Source organism: Leuciscus leuciscus, assembly GCF_965113295.1.
Source record: "Leuciscus leuciscus genome assembly, chromosome: 5".
NCBI lineage: Eukaryota > Metazoa > Chordata > Actinopteri > Cypriniformes > Leuciscidae > Leuciscus > Leuciscus leuciscus.
The window spans coordinates 21,479,395-21,501,915 of record NC_138729.1 but is presented as its reverse complement, the minus strand read 5'-3'; the positions used below and the strand labels follow the sequence as shown (position 1 = coordinate 21,501,915).

General features: G+C 38.6%; 1 protein-coding gene across 1 annotated transcript in view; it reads left to right on the top strand.

Moving 5' to 3' along the window:
- Positions 1 to 22,521, top strand: part of adgrv1 (adhesion G protein-coupled receptor V1) — a 154,774-nt gene that overhangs the window by 52,468 nt on the left and 79,785 nt on the right. Inside the window, exons 25-57 of the mRNA XM_082169978.1 lie at positions 16 to 145; positions 353 to 436; positions 1,175 to 1,314; positions 2,637 to 3,246; positions 3,369 to 3,584; positions 3,780 to 3,995; positions 4,109 to 4,353; positions 4,433 to 4,614; positions 4,699 to 5,507; positions 6,033 to 6,242; positions 7,079 to 7,209; positions 7,354 to 7,453; positions 7,848 to 8,027; positions 8,103 to 8,266; positions 8,705 to 8,792; positions 9,533 to 9,611; positions 9,725 to 9,863; positions 9,957 to 10,098; positions 10,185 to 10,450; positions 10,908 to 11,083; positions 12,463 to 12,590; positions 12,667 to 12,836; positions 13,586 to 13,732; positions 13,896 to 13,976; positions 14,088 to 14,352; positions 14,518 to 14,640; positions 15,694 to 15,916; positions 16,068 to 16,272; positions 17,336 to 17,482; positions 18,605 to 18,860; positions 19,194 to 19,396; positions 21,811 to 21,987; positions 22,122 to 22,304. Coding sequence (XP_082026104.1) covers positions 16 to 145; positions 353 to 436; positions 1,175 to 1,314; positions 2,637 to 3,246; positions 3,369 to 3,584; positions 3,780 to 3,995; positions 4,109 to 4,353; positions 4,433 to 4,614; positions 4,699 to 5,507; positions 6,033 to 6,242; positions 7,079 to 7,209; positions 7,354 to 7,453; positions 7,848 to 8,027; positions 8,103 to 8,266; positions 8,705 to 8,792; positions 9,533 to 9,611; positions 9,725 to 9,863; positions 9,957 to 10,098; positions 10,185 to 10,450; positions 10,908 to 11,083; positions 12,463 to 12,590; positions 12,667 to 12,836; positions 13,586 to 13,732; positions 13,896 to 13,976; positions 14,088 to 14,352; positions 14,518 to 14,640; positions 15,694 to 15,916; positions 16,068 to 16,272; positions 17,336 to 17,482; positions 18,605 to 18,860; positions 19,194 to 19,396; positions 21,811 to 21,987; positions 22,122 to 22,304 — 6,615 coding nt within the window. The remainder of the gene's footprint in view (positions 1 to 15; positions 146 to 352; positions 437 to 1,174; positions 1,315 to 2,636; positions 3,247 to 3,368; positions 3,585 to 3,779; positions 3,996 to 4,108; positions 4,354 to 4,432; positions 4,615 to 4,698; positions 5,508 to 6,032; positions 6,243 to 7,078; positions 7,210 to 7,353; positions 7,454 to 7,847; positions 8,028 to 8,102; positions 8,267 to 8,704; positions 8,793 to 9,532; positions 9,612 to 9,724; positions 9,864 to 9,956; positions 10,099 to 10,184; positions 10,451 to 10,907; positions 11,084 to 12,462; positions 12,591 to 12,666; positions 12,837 to 13,585; positions 13,733 to 13,895; positions 13,977 to 14,087; positions 14,353 to 14,517; positions 14,641 to 15,693; positions 15,917 to 16,067; positions 16,273 to 17,335; positions 17,483 to 18,604; positions 18,861 to 19,193; positions 19,397 to 21,810; positions 21,988 to 22,121; positions 22,305 to 22,521) is intronic.

The following is a 22,521-nucleotide window of genomic DNA, read 5'->3' as shown; positions in this document are numbered from 1 at the left end:
TCCATCTTCTGACAGGACACAGAGGGATTTCTAGACTTCTTGCCTGGCGAGAGATTTAAGTACATCAATGTGACTATTATAGACAACTTGGTGCCAGAGTTGGACAAAGTCTTCAGAGTGGAGCTCTTCAATCCAAATGGAGGAGGTAAGAAAACTTGCTTTTCAGAATGATTCTGTGTCCTCTCTTTTACCTTCCCTCTCTCCGCATGCATGTCTCCTGTGGGCTCCATTCATGCTGTTTGGCCATGATTATGGAACATTCTGTTTGATTTCAATATGTACTATGTGTGATTCCTGTTATCTCTGGAATGAATCCTGTGTGCTCCTGTCTGGCTCCTGTGTGCTCTTTTAGTTGATCCATTTTTTGCAAGCGAAGGCAGTGGAAGTGGCGAGACTGACACTGATCTCTTTCTTCCATCCTTTCTCTATCATTATGGTAAGATTCTTAAGTCTGCATGCATTTGCGTGTTTCAGTGTTTGCTCTTCCCTCATTCCCATTATTTGTTGTAATACCAGATTGGATCCTGTGAGAAAATCTGAAATATCAGCTTGACTTTAAATCTAAAGTGCCTCTTAATATTGTCAAAGTTCCCTTCAGGTCGAGCAAAAGAGGTTTTGTTTGTTTTTTTATTATTTCCGAACTATTGAATAGCTGCTGCTTTGGCATTTCAGAGGCACTACATGCCCCATTATCTGTCCTTTGGGCCTTGGCAGAGCTTTTCAACAGAACTTCTTTTAACCAATGCTAATTCACTGCTTACTGTGCTTTTTGTTTTTCTTTCTTTTGTTGATTTATTGTGTAATTAAGGTCACCCCTTACACAAGCTTTATTTTGTAAGTCCTAGATTAAAAGTTGTAAAGTTTAAGAGCTGCCTATAACGGTCAAATCCCTTAGACTCTGGATTGTTGACCCTGATTTCTGCCAAGCTGTTTACATAGTGCTAAGGCCTGTGAGCAATACCAGTAGAGACGTGGGAAAAGCAAATAGCCTTCATGTTTAAGGAAGCCCAGTATATATTATGTTTTGAAAATGTCAAGGTTCACCTCTGTCACGCATCTTGGTGCTCTTCTTTAGAAAGTGTCTAAAAGTAGTAGTATGGTGAAGAGTTTTCATTTTTGTCTCTTCTTTTATATCATGATTTGTATAATGATAATATTCTGTTTTGCTCTGAAGCTAACCTGGGTGCTGCTGCTCGTATCATCGTGACCATCGCGGCCTCTGATGAGGCTCATGGCATCTTCCAGTTTAGTGCTGACTCTCTGACTGTGAACGGCACAGAGCCTGAGGAGGGCAGGAGTACTGTAGTGCTGCAGGTCTGTCCTAGTTATTAAACGTGTCATCCATTGCCTCTCATCTAATAATTTATTTAAAAATGTGTAAAAATGCACATATACTGTACAATGCTGTTTAAAAGTTTGGGATTGGTAAGATATTTTAATGTTGAGGAGCCTGAAGAAGTCTCTTCTTCTCACCAAGGCTGCATTTATTTGATACAAAATTAAGTAAAAACAGTAATATAGTGAAGTATTATTACAATTTAAAAACTGTTTTCTATTTGAATACTTTAAAATGTAATGTATTCCTGTGATGGTAAAGCTGAATTTTCAGCATCATTACTTTAGTCTTCAGTGTCACATGATCCTTCAGAAATCATTCTAATATGCTGTTTTCTTTCCCCCTAAAAAAAAATAAAAAAATATAATTTGTACTGACCCCAAACTTTTGATCACTAGTGCATAATGTTACAAAATATTTATATTTCTAATAAATGCTGTTGTTTTACTTTCTATTCATCTAAGAATCCTGAAATATACACAACTGTTTTCAACATTAATAATAATAATAATACATGTTTCTTGTGCAGCAAATCAGCATATTAGAATGATTTCTGAAGGATCATTTAACTTTGAAGACCGGAGTATGATACAAAAAAATCAGCTTTGATCACAGGGATAAATCACATTTTATAATATATTCAAATAGAAAACAGATTCAGAAAAATTTTAATAATATTTCACTTTTTTTATTTTATCAAATGAATGCAGCCTTGGTGAGCATTAGAGAACATTAAAAACATTTAAAAAATCTTACGATACCAAACTTCTGAACGGCAGTGTATGATTTTATACAATTATGCTTGTTTTTGAATGTTATATCTCTATAAAATATTTTAATTAATCTGTTTCACTGCAATAAACTAAAGTCATGTGGTGCAATAAACATGCAGATATATAGTAAATATAGTAATAACAATAATATTGTGTAATAATATTACAATTTAAAAGAACTGTATTATAAAATGCAGTTTATTCCTGTGATAAAGCTGAATGTTCAGCATCATTACTCCAGTCTTCAGTGTCACATTGATCCTTCAGAAATAATTCTAATATGCTGATTTGGTGCTCAAGAAACATGTATCATTATTATCAATGTTGAAAGGAGTTGTGCTGCTTGATACTTTTGTGGAGACCATGATCATTTTTTTTCAGCATATAGAACAGCATTAATTTGAAATATAAATAATTTTTAGTGTCTTTAAAAAATATTTAAACATGAAATCTACATGAAACCAACATGAAAACCATTAGTACAAATGAGAGAAATGTTAATGTTTAATATGAGTTGTTTTTCACAGGTGATTCGTACCTTTGGCGCTCTGTCCAATGTGACCTTGTACTGGGAGGCAGATGCTAATTCAGAGGGAGAACTTGTTTATAGATCTGGCAACGTGACCTTTAATGTGGGCCGGACTGTTGGAAGCATCTACCTACTGATTTCCCAAGATGACACTCCAGAACTCGACAAAAGCTTCAGAGTCCGCCTCACTAATGTTTCCCATGGTCGACTTGGGAAGGAAACTACTGCCACGCTGACTGTATTGGCCAGTGATGACCCTTATGGACTTTTTGTATTCTCTGACAGCAGCAGGCTAGTCCGTGTGGCAGAAGCAAATGCTGTCATCACCCTGTCCATACAGAGGAGAAAGGGGTTAATGGGAAGAGTGCGAGTGACATACCGAACATTGAGGGACACTGATGCAGCTCCATATAGCACACCAGGAGTGGGTCGGGCCAGTGCAGGGAATGACTTCGTGGCTGTTGTGGAGTCGGTGATATTCTCAGCTAATCAGAGTGAAGTAAATGTGACCCTGAGGGTACTTGATGATGAGGAACCAGAGAGGGCGGAGTCTGTGTTTTTGGAGCTTGTCAATGTCACTTTGGTTGAAGGGCTGCAACTCCGACCAGGTAAGAGTCACTTGGAAGATTTCTTGAATTATTATATAAGAAACGCGCAAAGCAATACTTCATAAATTTTTTTTTTTTTTAAAGTCAGGATGTGTGCTAAGAATAACTGTTTGGTTTTCCAGTTGCACTTTCCCCTCGACTTGGCCCACAGAACGCCACAGTTTCTCAGGTCATTATAGAGGCCAGCGATGATGCCTTTGGGGTGCTACAACTGTCTTCCTCAGCAGTGAGCGTGCCCGAGTACTACACCGGGCCTATTATCAATGTAACACGTGTTGGAGGGATTTTTGCCGATGTGTCTGTCAAGTTCAGAGCAGTGCCAATGAGCGCTAGAGTGGGTGAGTTTTAATGAAGATGTATTTCAGCTAATATGAACCTTGCCTCCTGGGGGTGTCTCTCTGGGTTCAAGTCAGAAAGTCAGAAACTAATATATATATATATATATATATATATATATATATATATATACAGTATGTCTGTAGTCTGTATATATATTTTTTTATATATCATATGTTTCTGATTGTGATATATAGGTGAGGACTACAGTGTGGCCTCCTCTGATGTGGTTTTGCTTGAGGGAGAGAGTAGCAAGCCTGTTCCCATAATCATCATCAACGATGTGGTGCCTGAGCTGGAAGAGACTTTCCGAATTGAGCTTCTCAACCAGACCACCGGTGGCGCTCTCCTGGGGGACCTCACACAGGCCATCATTACCATCCTACCCTCAGATGATCCATATGGATCTTTTGGTTTGTTTATTATGAATAACATGCTTGTCAAATGCAACATATGTTAAATGTTCTACATATTGCTGATGTGGTGACACATAATTGAAGAGATGTAATATATTTTTGATTGTTAGTTTTTCAGGCTGCACCCATCACAGTTGAGGAGCCAGCAGTGAATGCATTTGAGGTCTCCCTACCCATAGTGAGGAATGCTGGGACTATGGGCATTGTCGTTGTCCAGTGGAGAGCCACAGTCAATGGGAGACCTGCCACTGGTGATCTCCGACCTTTGTCTGGTGAGGTCAGGTTTGATCCTGGAGAAACATTAAAGACACTGAAAGTGGAGGTTTTGGCTGATGATGTACCTGAAATTGAAGAGGCAAGTCTTGTTTTGTTTTTTAAGCTTCAAAAGGATGTATGAAATCTCTATATTACTTAAAACTATCTGTTTATTTTAGGTTATAAAGGTTCAGCTTGTAAGTGCTAGCAATGGTGGGAACATTGGGCCTGAGAAAGAGGTCGATATCATTGTTCCTGCCAATGACAACCCTCACGGAACCGTGTACTTCGAGCAAGCAGTATACCGCGTCCAGGAGCCACTGGAAGGGATCTCTATTGCTAACGTTACAGTTCGAAGAAGGTAATGTGCCTTTGTTTCCCATTTTTTAAACTAATTTAGTTTTGGATGGTACATTATGTTGTTTTTTGTGTGTTTTCACTGCAGTGGTGGTAATTTTGGCATGCTGGAGATCGTTTACAGCACGTCTGAGATTGATATTGTAAGCAATGCTCAAAGGGAAGGCCGAGATTTCCTGGTTTACTATGATTCTCCATTGGCTGGAGCGCCATCTAATGCCCTCCGCAGAACCATCAACATCACCACAGACACAAACGTCTTGAATTTCTGCGCAGCGTTCTGCCTTAGAGAGCGAGCTTGCCAAGCTTTCAGCTTCATCAGCACCCCCAGAGCGAGTTGCTTCTGGGTAACATCTGGGGCCAGACAATTGAGTCCTTCCCCACAAACCTTTACCTATATAAAAAACACCACAGCGGCCGCCTCGCTGTTTAGCTCACAAGCTGTTGCTGGGAGCGACTACATAACCATGACGGCTCAGACCACCACCATGCTGGACAGATCGGGAGTCGCTAACCTCACTGTAACCATCTTGACTGACTCTTTGCCAGAGGTGGATGAGAGTTTCATGATTAAAATCCTGAAGGTTAGCTTGGTCAACATGACTGTAACTGCCAAGAACTTGCCAATGATCCAGCAACCGGACGTAGCTTTGGTGACTATAGGGATGAATGGAGATGCGTTTGGAATATTTATGCTCTACAGCATTAACCCCAATGCCACTCAAGATGGGCTGTATCTGGAAGTGAGGGAGGAACCCAAAACTACAGTGCTGCTGGTCATTGAGAGGAGAGGAGGCAGTATGGGACAGGTTACAGTGGAATGGAAGTATGTTGGTGGCAGTGCCACTCCCAACGCTGACTTCAATGGGACAGGGGAGACCCTCATCTTTGCTGAGGGTAAGTCTTATCTACATTGTTTTTGATGTATGTACATTACAACAATAGCCATGCCAAGTCAAAAGAGTTACTTTAGCAGTATAATTATGCTTTTGATATTTGGGCTTTTTACACTTGAAACTTTGTTTCACAGTAGTCATACTTTACCTTGGCAGAATAATTCACACTATATATATACCTAGGGTATATACAAAGCAATACTCATGGTTAGTATTGCTTTGGTCTTTTTAATGCAGGGTTAAACGAGTTGCTTAATACTGTGTTTTTTTACTTTTTTTTTTTACTAGTGGCTGTGAATGGTGAAATCTGCATTTCTATGCTGCTTGTTACACTCAAAAGTTTGGGGAGCAATTTGAACAAATGAATGAAAGAATAAATCAAATAAACCCAAAAATATCAGTCAAACAAATAAATAAATAAAAACATAAATATAAATAAATAAAAGTGTGTAAAGCCTAACTGAAGTCCATTCTTCATTTCAACAATTTTGCAGTAGATGAATGACCTCTTGTATGTTCCTTTAAGGTGATGTAAAGAAGACTCTTGAGTTTGTCATCACGGATGACACGGAACCTGAAGACAATGAGACTTTACAGATTGGGTTAGTGAGTACTGAGGGTGGTAGCCGTATCCTTCCCAGTTCGGACACCGTCACCATCCTCATCCTGGCCAATGACAACGCAGCAGGGGTTGTGGGTTTCCATACAGCCTCACGATCGGTCATCGTCAGAGAGGGTCAGTGTTTTCTTTAATTTCCAATATTTAAGACCAAGAATTATAACTACAGTATATCTATATTAGCATCCACACTAACAAACAATTACGTTCTATTTATTATAAGAGCATGCTGCAGTTACTCAAACTCTTTAAAGTCAGGTAAATTCTGATTAGCTGTCAATTTATTGATTTTTTTAATCATTCATCAGCTGGAAATTATCATTCTGAAAGTATTTCCAATGATATCGTTATAGCTGTAGTGTGGAATTTGCTGTTCTCGTATAATTAAAATGTTAATTAAAGCTTTACAATTATTATCTTTGGTGTGAACAGCCCTTTATTCATGTTAATCCACCGCAGGTAAGCGGACCAGACTTGATTAAAAGGCATCATTATATATTTATTTATGTAATTTCCCAAAAGACAGAGGTGGGTTTAAGAGTGACATAATTTATTTAACTTCTATTAGTGTTATGTGCAAGTGTGGAGGCATTTGAAACATGTTGTAAATGGATAATTAGGCATCAGTATGTGCTCCATAGTAACTAGTAATATAGTTACTGATGAGATGAGTGAAGAGCGATCTGCAACAGCTGCTACATTGGGAGATGGTTTGTGTCATCATGCATGCATGACAGGACTCGTGAATTCTATCCTTGTAAATACAGTTGTCTTTGCAACTAGAGTAACAGTTAATGTAGTCAGCAAGGAAGATTAACTTTTATACTCCCACACATCTCAGGCTAACATGAACATCTCAAATATCAGTAAAGGGTTGAAAAACATGCAATACCAACTTATTACACTAATAAAATAGTTCATAGCTAAGGTTAGATGTTCATTGTATTCAACAGGTGAGAGTTTGTCTCTGTTGGTGGAGAGAACAGCTCCTGCTATTGGAAATGTCACAGTGGATTGGAGAATTGAAGGCCCTCGAGTCTCAATGACTTTCACAGACACCTTGGGAACTCTCTTTTTCTCTGAGGTAATGTAGAAAAACATGCTGTTTGACCAGATCATTTGAACGTTTATTTTAAACAGTCAAGCCCATGTATTGGTTTTGTATTGAACAACACCTAATCCTTCAAGGACAATGAGGATTAATGTTCTACCTCATTTTCGGTTTCAGGGAATGCTAAATAATACTATAGTGTTAAAGCTACTTGAGGATACCACACCAGAAGAAAGAGAGGAGTACAGAGTTATCCTATCAAATATACAAACCAAAGGTATTTATCAGAAACATGCACATGAATGAGTTCCTTGAAAGTTTCATTCAAGTTCATCTCATGTTACCATGTTTAACAAAGGCCGCTAACATTTACTGTTAGCATTTATACATGTAAGATTTTTCTAAATAAATATTTTTCTTGTCAGGTATATTATCTTGTTTTAAGGATGTTTACATATTTTAATAGAAAGCAAGGCAAAGTTTGGGGTGGGGGGGTTAAAATTAGATCTTATTTTAGCATATTGTTAGCATTAGCTGTTGTCTTATTATCTTGTCTCATCTCACTTAACATAATTATGAACACTTTAGGTTGTGCTTATTCTATACACAACTTATTATTTAATCTATTTATTTTATTTTATATATAATAATCATGTATATAATTCTCTCAGGGGTTACCAATACGGGAATGGCAGCTCTGAGCGCTCAGGGTCGTGAAGCAGTGGTGAGCGTGGAAGCTAGTGACGAGCCGTTTGGTTTGCTTAGCATCGCCCCCTCATCCTTAAAAATCACCACAGATGAGAAAGACACCACCATCCGAATTTACATAAACAGAGAGTTTGGTGCATCAGGTTAGTTACGCTAGAAAAATCAAACAGTGATGTCCTGAAGTATGGGGATGTAAATATTGCTACTTTCCCCCACAGGTGCTGTAAATATAAGCTATGAGACTGTGCAAGGCTCTTTGCAGGACCTCAGACAGACTGGGGGAGCCTTAGCCCAACCAGGCCAGGACTTCAGATACGTCTCCAGCTCTGTGATCATGCAGGATGGACAGACATCTGTGTCCATCCCCATCACCATCATAGATGTATGATGCTGCTGATTTAAGATTAGCCCCTTTCACACATACAGTTTTACTGGTAAATTACTGGTAAATTACTGTTTACAAATCATGTGTTAACATGGCCATTTAAAAAGACAATAGTGTCATTATTCAGCTGTAGTCAGTTCAGTGTTGATTCAATTTAGTTTAATATGTGAGTGATATCTTACTGGTAAAATGACAGAATGCCATTGCGTGTGGGAAAAGCACATTTTGTGTATTTAAAAGGAAAGTCAATCTTATAGAAATTTTACAGTAACCTACCGGGTTTAATGTGTGAAAGGGAATAGTGACTACAGTTTTAACATTTCACATTTTATTGTTAATTAATGAAGAATGATTTTTCGATATTAATTCAATCCAGGACATTTTTATCATGTTTGAATTAATCAAGAAACATATTCTTTTCTTTTTTTTTAACAGGATGACATCCCTGAGCTGCAAGAGTTTTTCTTAGTCAATATAACATCAGCTGTCCTCATAACCACCCTCCCAACTGCCCCTAAACTAAGTAAGATGATTAAGAAGAGAATTAAACTGATTTAACCTTTTAAATAATGTTTTATATTCTGTAATTATTCATTTTGCTTTGCTGAATGTGCCACATTTAATTAGGTTTTAGGTTCTTCTTTCAATTGTACTTTCATCTTGAACTTCAATCTTGTCTCACATCCTTTCCTAGAGATTTACTATACATTGAAAGGTAATGGATACCCACACCTGTGCTTGATATGCTGTAGTGCTTTTTCTTTTAACTTATTTTCAGTGGCATTTTTTTATATATTTAACATAAACATATCCAACATAATTTGACAACATATTTGACAGCTCATAGCAGTCTGAACACTATCATTCCCAAAGGCAGCCCACTCTCCTTGCTTATACTCAGTGATTTGTGAAGAGTATTGGTAGATGACTATTAGTGTATATATTTTATTGGTAGATGACTATAGTGTATATATTTTATTGGTAGATTACTGTTGGTGTAGTAATAGAGAATGATTAATAGTGTGACGGATGTCCTTGTTTTTATTTGTGCTTTTCCTGATTGTGCGCCTTATGAGAAACCATTCCTCATTGCCCCATTATCCCATTCATTCATTCATTCATTCATTCATTCATTCATTCATTCATTCATTCATTCATTCATTCATTCATTCATTCATTCATTCATTCATTCATTCATTCATTCATTCATTCATTCATTCATTCGTTCATTCATTCATTCGTTCGTTCATTATTTCTTTCCAGATACTGAGGGCCTTGTAGCAGAGATTATCATCAATGCTAATGATGGAATCCAAGGGATCATTGGCTGGCAAAACATAGAGTATGAACTTCCCTTTAAACTTTTTTTCAACCTTTGTGAACAACCTTACATCTCAGAGGCATTAATGTTTGGTAAATTTTTTTTTAGTAATGTATGCATTTTTTTTTCTTAAGCTACGTGGTAAATGAGACGATTGGTGTGTTAAATCTGGTTGCCTACCGTGATGCCGGGACGCATGGAAATGTGTCCCTGTTCTTTTATGCCCAGAATCTAGAGGCTCAGTTGGGTCTGGATTTCAATGCCACTCCATCAGTAAGTCACAAACACTCTTTCTTGTTTTTAATATCATTAAATATTTAGCATTTGTTGTTTATATTTATTGAGCACATTCTGTATATTACACAGATGATCCACTTTGTGGATGGAGAACGGCACAAGTTTATAGAAGTCCAGATTTTAGATGATACCATTCCTGAAGGCGATGAGACATTCCAGTTAATTCTGGCAAACCCGTCGGCAGGGCTGGAACTGGGAGAGAACATTACAGGTCTGTTATGCTGGGAGACACTAAACATTCATGACTTTCCAGGACTCGGCAGTACTGTGTAATCTTTATCTCATGTGTTTCCATAGTTACCGTGACTATTCTGGCCAATGACGATGGTCATGGAATCATATCCTTCAATAACAGTGAGCACTTCCTGTTAAGGGAGCCGACCTCTGTGTCAGGTCTGGGGGAGAGTGTGGCCACCCTCTACATCATACGAGACCCTCCTCAGGGCACATTTGGTACAGTAACGGTCCAGTTCACCATCACTGATGCCAATGGATCCCTGTACACTGATGATCTCACACCTTCCTCTGGCTTTGTTGTGCTTGAGGATGGAGTCAGATTCAAGGTATTGGAAGCTCTTATTGGCCAATTGACCAAAGTATTTAGGTTTCTTTCTTTTTTTAAAGTTTCCTATTAAAGTTTTATAAGATGATTTTATTTAATTAATTTCTATTTATATATTAAAAACTATATTTGTTTAATTTTATTATATTTTTGGTCTATTTTTTTAAGACATAAACTGTAAATATTACACATTTTATCATTTAAGAGTTCACTAGCATATCCATTATTTCAAACTAGCAGGCATGGACTAAAAGCCATAAAACAAAAATGTTGATATCATGGGATCTTTATGTTTTTACATTCAAGCTTTAAATTCTTCTCCTAATTTGTGAAATAGTTAACCTAGCATATATTACAGAACATATTACAGCACAAGTCTATTTAAGTTGAGAGAATTCATAAGGAACCAGTGGTTTGTCAAAGAGGAGGCTCTCAATAGTATCATCTTTGTTTTCTAGACTTTAGAGATCTGGGCTGTTCTGGATGCCGAGCCAGAGATGAATGAGACATTCACAGTGACTCTGTCCAACCCAAGTGGAGGTGCTCGACTGGGAGACTCACTGCAGACTTTTATCACCGTACTGCAGAACCAGGCTCCGCTGGGGCTGTTCAGAATATCACCATCATTTAATAGGTACATTCACAGTCTGTTTTAAATAGCCACACACAGACCCCTACAACTCCCGCTTCTACTCTATGTGTGGGTTACACTTTATTTCGATGGTCCACTTTAGACATTTTACTAACTATAAGTAACTTTACAACTACATGTCAACTAGCAGTCATTAGAATATTTGTAGACTGTCTGCTTAAAGGGATAGTTCACTTTGAAATTAAATTTTGGTATGTTTTAGCTTACCTCAAGGGCATCCAAGATGTAGGTGTCTTTTTTTCCGCAGTAGTTTCAATTTTGATATTTTTAGGTCAAACCGTTCTTGCCTGTCAGTCATATAATGCAGGTCTATGGTCACCACCTGAAAGAGCAAGCACAGAGTCCAAATTAAAACAATTCCCCATCGTCCAAATTAAACAATTCCCCATCGTAAGTACACATTGATGGCCCAAGACACGAAACGAGCGGTTTGTGTGAGAAAACGAACAGTATTTATAGTGTTTTTACCTCTTGAACACAGCTGCGTCCAAATGATCTGAGAGCGCGGGCGGGTATAGATATATACACTAGATGTCGCATTGGCTTCTGTGAAACCGTAGCCAATGGGACATCTAGTGTATATATCTATACCCGCCCATCTAAAACCGCTCGTTTTGTGTCTTGGGCCATCAATGTGTACTTACGATGGGGAATTGCTTAATTTGGACGATGGTGAATTGTTTTAATTTGGACTCTGTGCATGCTCTTTGAGACAGTGACCATAGACCTGCATTATATGACTGACAGACAAGAACGGTTTGACCTAAAAATATCAAAATTGAAACTACTGCGGAAAAAAAGACACATCTTGGATGCCCTTGAGGTAAGCTAAAACATACCAAAATTTAATTTCAAAGTGAACTATCCCTTTAATATCTGCTAACACTTTATTTTGATGGTCCCCAAAAGACATTCTAGTAAGTTGCTCAAGGGCACCTCAGGCATTTCCTTCCAGTACTAATAATCGAACCCGCGACCTTCGGGTTACAAGTCCAACTCTCTAACCACTGCCCCCCTCTACTGATTATATAAGTGGGAGACACTGGGAGACACCAATGTGTCCCTGAGCAAGACACTTAACCCCTAGTTGCTCCAGAGGCGTGCGACCTCTGACATATATAGCAATTGTAAGTCGCTTTGGATAAAAGCGTCAGCTAAATGAATAAATGTAAATGTAAATAAGTAACTTTGCAACACCATGTCAACTTATTCTACTAACCCAAACCCTAACACCTAACCCTAACCTAACAGTCTACTAACAGTCTAATGAGAGTTAGTTGACATGCAGTTGCAAAGTTACTTATAGTTTGTAGAGTGTCTAAAGCAGACCATTGAAATAAACATATGTGTGTGTTCTCCAGGACTCTGGACACCATGACAGTGGAGGAGCGTACCGGTACAGTGTACTTGACTATATCTCGCAGTAATGGGCTGGAGTCAGCTGTCAGTGTGGAATGGGAGACCCGGTCAGGAACGGCATTTGGAATGAGTAAGAAATTGCACCAATAAGTTTAATTCTGTGGACTCAAAAGTGTATAACCAAAGATTGTTTAATGTATTTGTAGGGGGAGAGAAGCCACTTATGGCTGTGTATCAGTCTATCAGGGACAGCTTGGCATCAGTCTGGTGTGCAGTGCCCAGTGAAGACTCTACTCTGGTTATGAGGCTGCTCAGAGGTCCAGCTCAGAACCAGGCTGTGCTCTACAAGTGGCAGGGTGTCTTAGTGCCTGTGGAGGTATGTTTTGAATTCATTTAAAAGTCCTATAAATGTAGTTATGTTAAGTGCTTGCGGGGTGGTGTTCCCCCTCGGTTGAAATCGGAGGTGCTCGTGTGTACTGGCCCACTTCAAGCACTGGTTTTGGTCATTCAATGCATTTTGATAATTGCTTACAACAAAATTGCAACAAAATTGTATTCACTATAATTTTAAGCATATTATTTTAATTAGTTTAAGGGCCAGATTTACTTACAGCTTGCGCCAGCGCAAACCCTCTTTTGCCATTAAAAAACTACTGTCAGGATTTACTGAAGACACGCAGTGAAAAATTAGCACTGAAAAGACAAAAAAAAAGTTATTTTTGCGGGTGACCTCATTGCATATGCATTTATAGAAAATTCCCTTTCAGGCGCAAAATTCATGGGAGGAGAGTATTTAAATGAATCACTCAAGGTGATTTACTAAAGTTTAGTAAACCGGTGTTTGCGCCATTATTTACCGCCCCCAAAAAGCACGTCTTAAACCAGATGCTAACTGGTAGATTGCGTTGGTTATTATGGAAATGATCTGACTGCGTCTGTGTTCTTTAATTTGCGCGTCATCAGTAGATCACGCGCAGAACTTTCCACTCCCATCTACGCTTTGTTGGAATTGCGCTCTCAAGATAATTTGCCCTGTTTAGGAAATCTGGCCCTTTATGTTCATTTAATAATAAGTAAAAAAAATAAGTAAAAAAAATTCTCTATTTCTCACTCTGTTTCTCATAGTTTGTCAGCATCCAGAACCCCAGCTCTTGCGTTAGCTTTACAGTAAATGGCTCCAGCTATGTGGCAGTTTCCCATGCAAACAGCACCATGTCATTAACTGCCACAATCAGTTTATTTCGCATTCAGGCAGACCTCAACCTTACTCAAGTGAGTATGCTGCTGATTTGATATTTTCCTTAGCTGCCATCAACAATAGCTGCATTTGTGCTTATCATGTGATAATTGTAAACTGGTTTATCTCACTACGGCCAGATTTGTATTTTCTAATGTGGTGCTTTTGTATATTGTTCAATGTTGTCCCCTTCTGTAGGAGCAGACTCTTACTGTGAGCAGTTTCAGTGTCAAACACTTCTCCACTGAACTCCAGCAATATTTGATAGTTTCTAGTGAGGTAAACTCAAACCGGCAGTATAAAATAGAAACTAGGAGTTCTACATGGGATGTACATAACATAGTAATAGCAAGTAATTCAATATTGAGATAATTTCCTTTTCGTCTTAAGATCTTTGTGTGGACTGGAGGATCATTCACCCTCCATCAAAGTCTGGGGTTACAAGACATTACCACAGCCGTACCCTTCAGACGAGGCAGCAGCAACCTTCAGCTCCTGGCCGTGTGCAGGAACAGAACATCATCGGTGTGTCTCATCTACCAGTGGAATAATGGGCGTTTCCAAAACCCTCAAACATTAGCAGTCAATACACGAGTCAAGCAAGTGGAATCATTTCAGATGGAAGGAGATACGTTTCTCCTCATCGTTACTGAAGGTAATAATCATACGCGGTCCGTAGTACTATTGCAATTTAATAGCATTTTCAATTTGAAGATGTTTTGACACTGTTTGTGTGATCTTGGAAATGAGCTTTAATTTCGCATGATCCCATGTATCAGTAACTAACGTTCACATTGTCTTTATTATTCCCCATGAAAAGGTCCAAGCCCAACATGTGAAGTGTTTATGTGGGGTTCTCAGCAAAGCTTCTTCCAGCAGACACAGTCCATCCTATTTCCCGGCCTCTTTTCAGTCCACCCCTTTACCCCTCCTTCGGGAATATGTGAGTTGCCAGACAATATAGTGCAGTCTGTTTAAATAATAATGCATTTAGTGTGTTTCCACTATCATTGAGCATACTTTTACCCATATTTAAGATTTACCGAAATTATATGGCTTAGTGTATTGGTATTTTAATTTACATTTAATAATAATAGTGCTTGTGGACAATAGTGGACAATAAAGTTCAATCCAAACATGTTTGGGGTCTGGTAAGGGGTTTGTTCTAAACACTCTATGTATTGAATTTCTGCAACTATCAGACTGAAACACTAATGTACATACTTAATTTAAGCTCTATTCAAACATTTACTTTTAAAAGTTAGTGTTTGAATACGAATGCATTACAAACATTAACGTGTAAAACTTTTTGAATTGTTGCATTTAAAGCGATTATGTTATCGTAACATTATATTTGCATCCTCTTTCTTGTATCTACACTCATAAGTTTAGGGCAGTACAATTCTTTTTTCTTTTTTTTTTGAAAGAAATTATTATATTTATTTCTAAAGCATACGAACCAAAACAAATAATTAACAGCAAAAACTTTTACACTGATATGATTTCCATTACAAAGAAATGCTGTTCTTATGAACTTTCTTTTTGAATCCGGAAAAAGTGTCCACAATGGTTTCCACAAAATATTATACAGCACAATCGTTTTGTTTGTTTCTTGAGCACCAAATCAGCTTAAAAAAATGATTTCAGAATGATCATGTGACACTTAAGACTGGCATAATGGCTACTGATAACTCAGCTTTGCCATCACAGGAATAAATTACATTTAAAGAGTATTAAAATAGAAAACTGTTATTTTAAATTGTAACGATATTTCACAATATTACAGTTTTCAGCTTTTCACTGTATTTTTGATCAAGTAAATGCAGCCTTGGTGAGCATAAGAGACTTCTTTCTAAAACACATCTTACATACCCAAACTTTTGAATGGAAGTGCATTTGCATAATGCATATTTAATTTATATTGTCTCGCTTGAATATATTTAACCAAAACTATCAGTATTGGGAAAATAGATTAACCAGCTTCTTTGATCCTTAGCTCACCTGTTGCTTGCGGGTCTAAATGGTTCGGCCTTGCACTCATGGAGGTCAGATCTGAGGCAGTTTGCTGAAGTGCTCAAGTCTCCATCTGCACAAGAGTTCCTGTATCTTCCTGTTCCATCTCTCAATTCCACCAAGAGTCTCATCGTAGCCACTGGAGAATCAAACTCTGTCATATATGAGCTGACATCTGTGTCCAATCAATCTGACTTCATCCCCAAGTATGTTACTGTTGTTAAGTAAACTATAGTAACAAAGAAATATTGTTTGATTTCTGTATTTAAAATTATTCTATGTTGAGTTATACTGTATATCTTTTTCTAGCTCCTTCTAATACTGATGTTCATTGATATTTCCATCTCTTATCCTCAGTTCAGGAGAGCTATTTTTCCAGCCAGGGGTGGGTGAGCTAGACATAGCAGTGAATATAATTGATGATGATGTTCCTGAGGAGGAAGAACATTTTCGTGTTAGCCTCAAGAACCCTAAAGGAGGAGCAGAAATTGGCTTTCGTGGTCAAGTGACCTTGTTCATTCCGGCAAACGATGATGCTTATGGGATTATAGGCTTTGCACAGGTATCAGGATAAAATTATAGTGTACGATGCTGTTATCTGAATATGTAACTCCCAAAGTTACCCTCAATAATATAGCCAAGACAAGACACCCCAGGTGAATGAAGTAAAAAAAAAAAACGTCCCCAGTGAATTAGAATATAATTACATTGCAAAAATGTTTTGAATTACGAGTTTTCTGAAATGTTATGTTTAAAAATGCATATTATCTAATTAGGCATTATCTACTTAAATATACATTCAATTTGCATACATTTTATTTTTAAACCGAAATCTGAATATTGGAATTTATAGAAGTAAAATCCAAATAGCCCAAAATTTCAAAATGTACCAGTGCATGAAAAAAACAATGTTTTTGCCTGAAGTGTCTTGTCTTAATGCTTCAAATGTAAAGTAGTGTCCATTTCACACAGCTGTTATCTTTCAAAGACTAAAAATGTTACTTAAGGGGTAGTTAACCCAAAAATGAAAATTAGCCCATGATTTACTCACCCTGAAGCCATCCTAGGTGTATATGACATTCTTCTTTCAGACGAATACAATCGGAGTTGTATTAAAAAATGTCCTGGCTCTTCCAAGCTTTATAATGGGAGTCAATGGGTATATTTTTTGGAAGTCCATCAAGCGATCCATGATAAAAGTGCTCGAAACTGCGTAAGTCGACTTGCATATGGCCATCTGCCGGAAGCTAGTTATTTTAGTCGATAAAGTTTTAAATATTAATATTTTTCTTACACAAATGCATCGCTTCACTTCAGAAGACCTTTATTAACCCACCAGAGCAGTTTCGAGCACTTTTATCATGGATCGATGCACTTTGATGGACTTGCAAAAAAAATAGACCCATTGACTCCCATTATAAAGCTTGGAAGAGCCAGGACATTTTTTTATATAACTCCGATTGTATTCGTCTGAAAGAAGAATGTCATATACACCTAGGAAGGCTTCAGGGTAAGCAAATCATGGGCTAATTTTCATTTTAGTGTGAACTATCCCTTTACTGAAGCTGTTTGTGCTGTTAATGGGTTTGTATTATATATTTATAAACACATTTATTTGTATATAGAACTCTTTAATGAGGGAGGTGGATGAGCTGGAGGATGATAACCCTGTTTCTCTGAGCATCGAGAGGAGGAGAGGCCGGTTTGGCAGACTAACAGTACACTGGAGCGCCTATGGTAGTCTGGATGACATTTTTCCCACTTCAGGAGTGGTGAGAGCTGCTTGCATACCATGGGTTTTCTGTTTTCTGTTTGCATATTTTAAAAGGTATATTTTGAACTACAGGCTGTCATTCTAGTCCAAATCACAGCTCTAACTATAAGCTGCCATTTTCAGCAGTTATACTTGTGACTGAAATATGCAAGTGACCATTTTTAAACACAATATACTATTTAAAGAACCAATTATGCAATCGTATGTAAGGGATAATCCATGGCTAGCTGTGCGTTAAATGATTTTGATGCACAACGTGGAGGCAAAGAACCACCGTGGAGTGCATTCAAATATTTTAATGCACAGCTAGCTGTGGATTATCCTGCTCATACCATGGTCATTTGCCAGTATCAACAAGTTAAAGCTGTTATTGATGTTTACAGCGCAGTATTTGACAAGTAGGATAAAAATTATGGTCATTTTCATCAGTTACAGCTTGTTAGATCTAGCATTTTGCCTGCTTTAAATCAGACACAGAGATAAAGTAAAGTATTATATTACATTTATTTGAATGAATTAATTATAGCATTCATTTGAATTAATTATAGAGAGAGAGAGAGAGAGAGAGAGAGAGAGAGAGAGATGAGAGAGAGATTAGAGATGTGTCTGTCTCTCTCTATTAACGAAACTGTAAGTTTAATTACTTCAAAACCAGTGATGTTACCCCCTCTTTGCTGAGAAATATAGCGTAGCAATTCAGCAGCAAAGCTATTTTATTAATAAAAGTTGTGGGTAGCGTTGATAACAAGGTTCTGTGCTCTGAGACAAGAATGTTTCTGTGTGTGAGCAGCACGATCACTGATCTCTGTGTGCGAGTGTTGTATGTGTGTGTGTGTGTGTGTGTGTGTGTGTGTGTGTGTGTGTGTGTGTGTGTGTGTGTGTGTGTGTGTGTGTGTGTTTCAATGAAAACAGCGCATTAATATAGAACGGTCATTAAATTGACTTGGAACTACCTGTGCATTAAATGGTTTTATTGCACACTTTCTAGCCAATTAGAAAACAGACCGTGGTATAATATTATATAAACCTCACAATTGGGACTTCAAACATATCATCAAATAAACACAAAGAACAAACATTACCGACCTCTTTACACCATCTTCATCTGTTCTCCATGTAGGTGACATTTTCTGTGAGCCAGGCTGTTGCTACCATATCACTGAATGTATTAGCGGATGACATTCCAGAGTTAGCAGAAAAAGTCACCATTGTCCTGACCAAGGTCACAACGATTGGGATAATTGATTCATCCAGAGGAGCAATGATCGACCCTCAGCGTGCCCAAGCAAACCTTACCATTAAAGCCAATGGTTCACCTTATGGAGTCATTGGCTGGCATCTGGATTCCCAGTACTTCATCACGCCAGAACCTCAAAGTAATTATTCTGTGTTTAACTTTGTCTCATTTGAACTTCTGCACAATAATATAATGAACAGTGTATGAATGGCTAAGATAGCCAATTAACATTGCTGTGGTGTACCGCTAAAAATTAAAGTCAACATTTCCTGTAATCCAAATTACCAAGAAGAAATATGTACATATTTTCTAGCCATATACTTAGTCCTGGAATAGTTAAGATGAATTCAGGGGAGGAATTCATTTGTCAATGTTTTTATACATAATTGCCCCATTCATTACAATCTGAAAATATTTGCTCTTGAAAGACGCTGATGTAATTTCTTTTCCTTTTTTATTCCTTTCACTTCAGAGAACCCAAGCAATATTACACTAAGTATTGTGAGAGATCAAGGGGCATCAAGGGATGTATTAGTTTATTACACCACCAAAGCAGCCCTTCACCTGCCACCTGTCAATCAGGCTAATGAGGGGACTGACTATGTAGCCAAAGAGTCCACAGTCATCATGATGGAGAATGCTACTGTTGTTTTGGTACCCATTACCATCCTGCCGGTGAGTACCACAACTTCACTGGGATGCCATATAATAACAAAACCTTCAATATGTTAAAATGATTCCTAAGCATAGGGATGCTGTGGTGTATTGCTCTGATAATTTAAAAGTTGTAGGTTTAAACCTTGATTACTTAATTTACTGACTACTTACAACTGTGACTTAATATTTATCATGCTGTTAGAAGCCAAACATGAAAACCAAATAAATAATTGACTACTCATTAATGTTGTAAACATATTTCACATGTTTGAATTTGTATTATACACTAGTGATTTAAAATAAATAAATTAATACTTTAAATAGCAAGGACGCATTCAGTTGATCAAAAGTGATAGTAAACAAATGTATAAAAAAATATTTATATTTCAAATGAATGCTGTTCTTTTAAACTTTCATCAAAGAATCCTGAAAAGAGTTTTCACAGTTCCCTTACTAGGGAACTCAACTCTGCGTCATAGTGTTGAATCTATGGGAATGCCCTCAGCATGCGCCGGTGTCTAAGCACGTGTGAAATCGTGCCAATTCTACTGGCCAAGGCAGTCATATAACATCACTGCGCCGGCATGACTGTAAAAGGGCACCTGCGTTAGACGTTATCAGCTTCTTTGTCTTCAGGAAGTGCTCTGTGTGTTGTGAGTCTTATTTATTGTTGTGTGTTTAACAAGATGGATGTTAGCATTTACAGTAGAAAGTGTGCATCGCCGTATCCACGCTTTATTTCGGGTGTTGGTACGCACAATCTATGTGTACTAATGTACTGCTAATGTACTAATGTACTACTAATGTTGTCACGGAGCGGCATCTGTGTCTGAACTCATCGGGGATAAAGGAGAAAGAGAAATCTTTCCTTCTTGATGCCCCAATTTCTTCGGTACTGGCATTAACTCGGTGGTCGAGAGGTTTAGAAGGGCAAAAGTTCAGTCTGCAGCATTCCAGCGTTCATCCCTCGCTGTGTCCCGGGTCCGACAGCCCCCGTAGCTCCCTCTGACCCACTGCCAGGGACTTGTTCCTGGCAGGAGGGTCAGAAGGCAAGTGTGGAAGCCTGTGCTCGAAGAAGGCCTAAACAGGGCCTCAGGGAGGTAATTTCGGCTTGCAGGTCTGAGGACCCAAAACCATGAGGTCCTGCATTAGGTCTCCTCTGGTAGGGGATCGAGCAAGCTTTCTAAAGGAAAAAAAGAAGCTCTGGAAAAATGTAATTAAAAAAGAAAAGAGAAGAGAAGTGGTAAACAAGGCTTTGAGATAATGGAGGTGGTTGCTGATTGCGATCCACTCTTTTGCCTGTTTTTGCCTAGTGGTCAGAGGCACATGGTGTATCCCAGAGGGATAGTGGGTGTTGGACCAGGACATAGACACCTGGAGATCCGTGAAAAGGCAAAAAAGTGGCTAGTTGAGCAGCGATGGAGCAAAATGCTCCCTCGCCCAAAGCCCCCTTTCCAGCACAAGAGCTGGAGATGGTGTTGGCCTCCCATGAGATCGGTTTGAGCAGGCACTTTCCTATGAAGAAGTCAAGTGGTAGATTAACAAATGCAATAAATGGGCACGAGGAATGGGTAAATTGGACCCCCTCTATAATTCATTTGGAGACGATGTGAACACTCTTCCCTGATGCAGCGAAGCGATATTGGTCGCTTTGACAGAGCAGAAGATGGACTGTATCGCCATTTGCGTCCCACTTCTCATATGTCGCCCCCTCCAGTTCATTATCCTATGGAGACTGGAGGTATATCAACCCGCTTCCCTAAAGGTCTGCAAGGAAGGAACAGGTGTCAGAGTGGACTGTATCGCTATTAGTGTGCCACTTTTTCATTTGTTGTCCCCTGCAGTGTTGTTGCTTGAGTGCTCTCTGGAGGAAAATAAGTAGCAAATAGCAACCATCAGGCTAGGGCTAAGAGCTTTACAGGGGGTAAGTGGACGAGGTTGTTACAGTATATGTGACCCACTGTCTCAGTGGCTCCCTTCCCCTTAAGCCTCACAGTTAGTCTCAGGTCACCCAGTCTGAGGACACACTGTGCAGAAGCTGATGAGGAGACAGACTGACCTCCTACAGCACAAGCCAACAGCCAGTTACTATCATCACCACAAAAAACCCACATTTTTTTTCTGTTTGCTCTTGGAATAGCTCATTCTCTGCAAATTGCTGTGGTCGTTAGATATTTTTGCATTTTGTTCAGCCTCAAAAACCACATGTTGAATTTGTTTGGGCTGAAAGACTACTGACATAAATCAGCATGTTGTTAGATATTAATTGCACAGAAGCTGTTTAGAATCTGCTGGAGAAATGATCACTTATGTTGAGATCCATGGGATGTCTAAGGGGTTTAACTTATGAAGTGTGTGACTTGCATTTAGATAGTATAGGATAGATTAAAATTGTATTAATCCCTGGATGGTATATTTGTGTTTGCTCGTAGGATGATATTCCTGAACTGGCTGAGACGTTCCTTGTAAACATCACCAGAGTTGAACTGTTGGGTGGAGACACTGGAGCAGGCCAGCCCAGTGTGAAAAGACCTGGTCTGGAGATAGCCGAGGTCACCATCCAAGAGAACGATGACCCAAGAGGAGTCCTCAGTTTCAATGTCTCAAAGGTTGGTTTACAATTAATTTTGTATAATTTCTTTTATTGGCTTTTTATACATCATTGACTGTAAAAATGTATCATGTATTTTGTCTTTATTAATAATCAGAAACAAACACACTTCTACAATCCCTTGTCCTTTAGGATATCTCTGGGGCAGTGTTGGCATTTGAGGTACCATCACCTGGAAATGTCTTTCGCCTGGCCGTCATGCGAATGGCTGGTAGATCAGGTAGACTGGTGCTATACTGGGAGGCACAAGCAGTCACAGCCAGCACTGAGGACTTTAGTCCTTCCTCTGGAAACCTCACATTTCAAGAGGGACAGGTAAAGATTAAAAAATGTTATTGACTTAAAAGGGGAAGAGAAGAAGCATTAGGTAGAAATTTCATCCATGGGTACTTCTCAATACTCAAATGGATGCTTCCTCGTTTCCTCGTACCTCTGTCCTCCAGCCTGTGACCCTGAAACCGATCAAAAGTTTACCATTTCAAAGGATATCTCAAATCAAATTGCGCAGCAAGGAGGTGAGGAACGAGGAGTG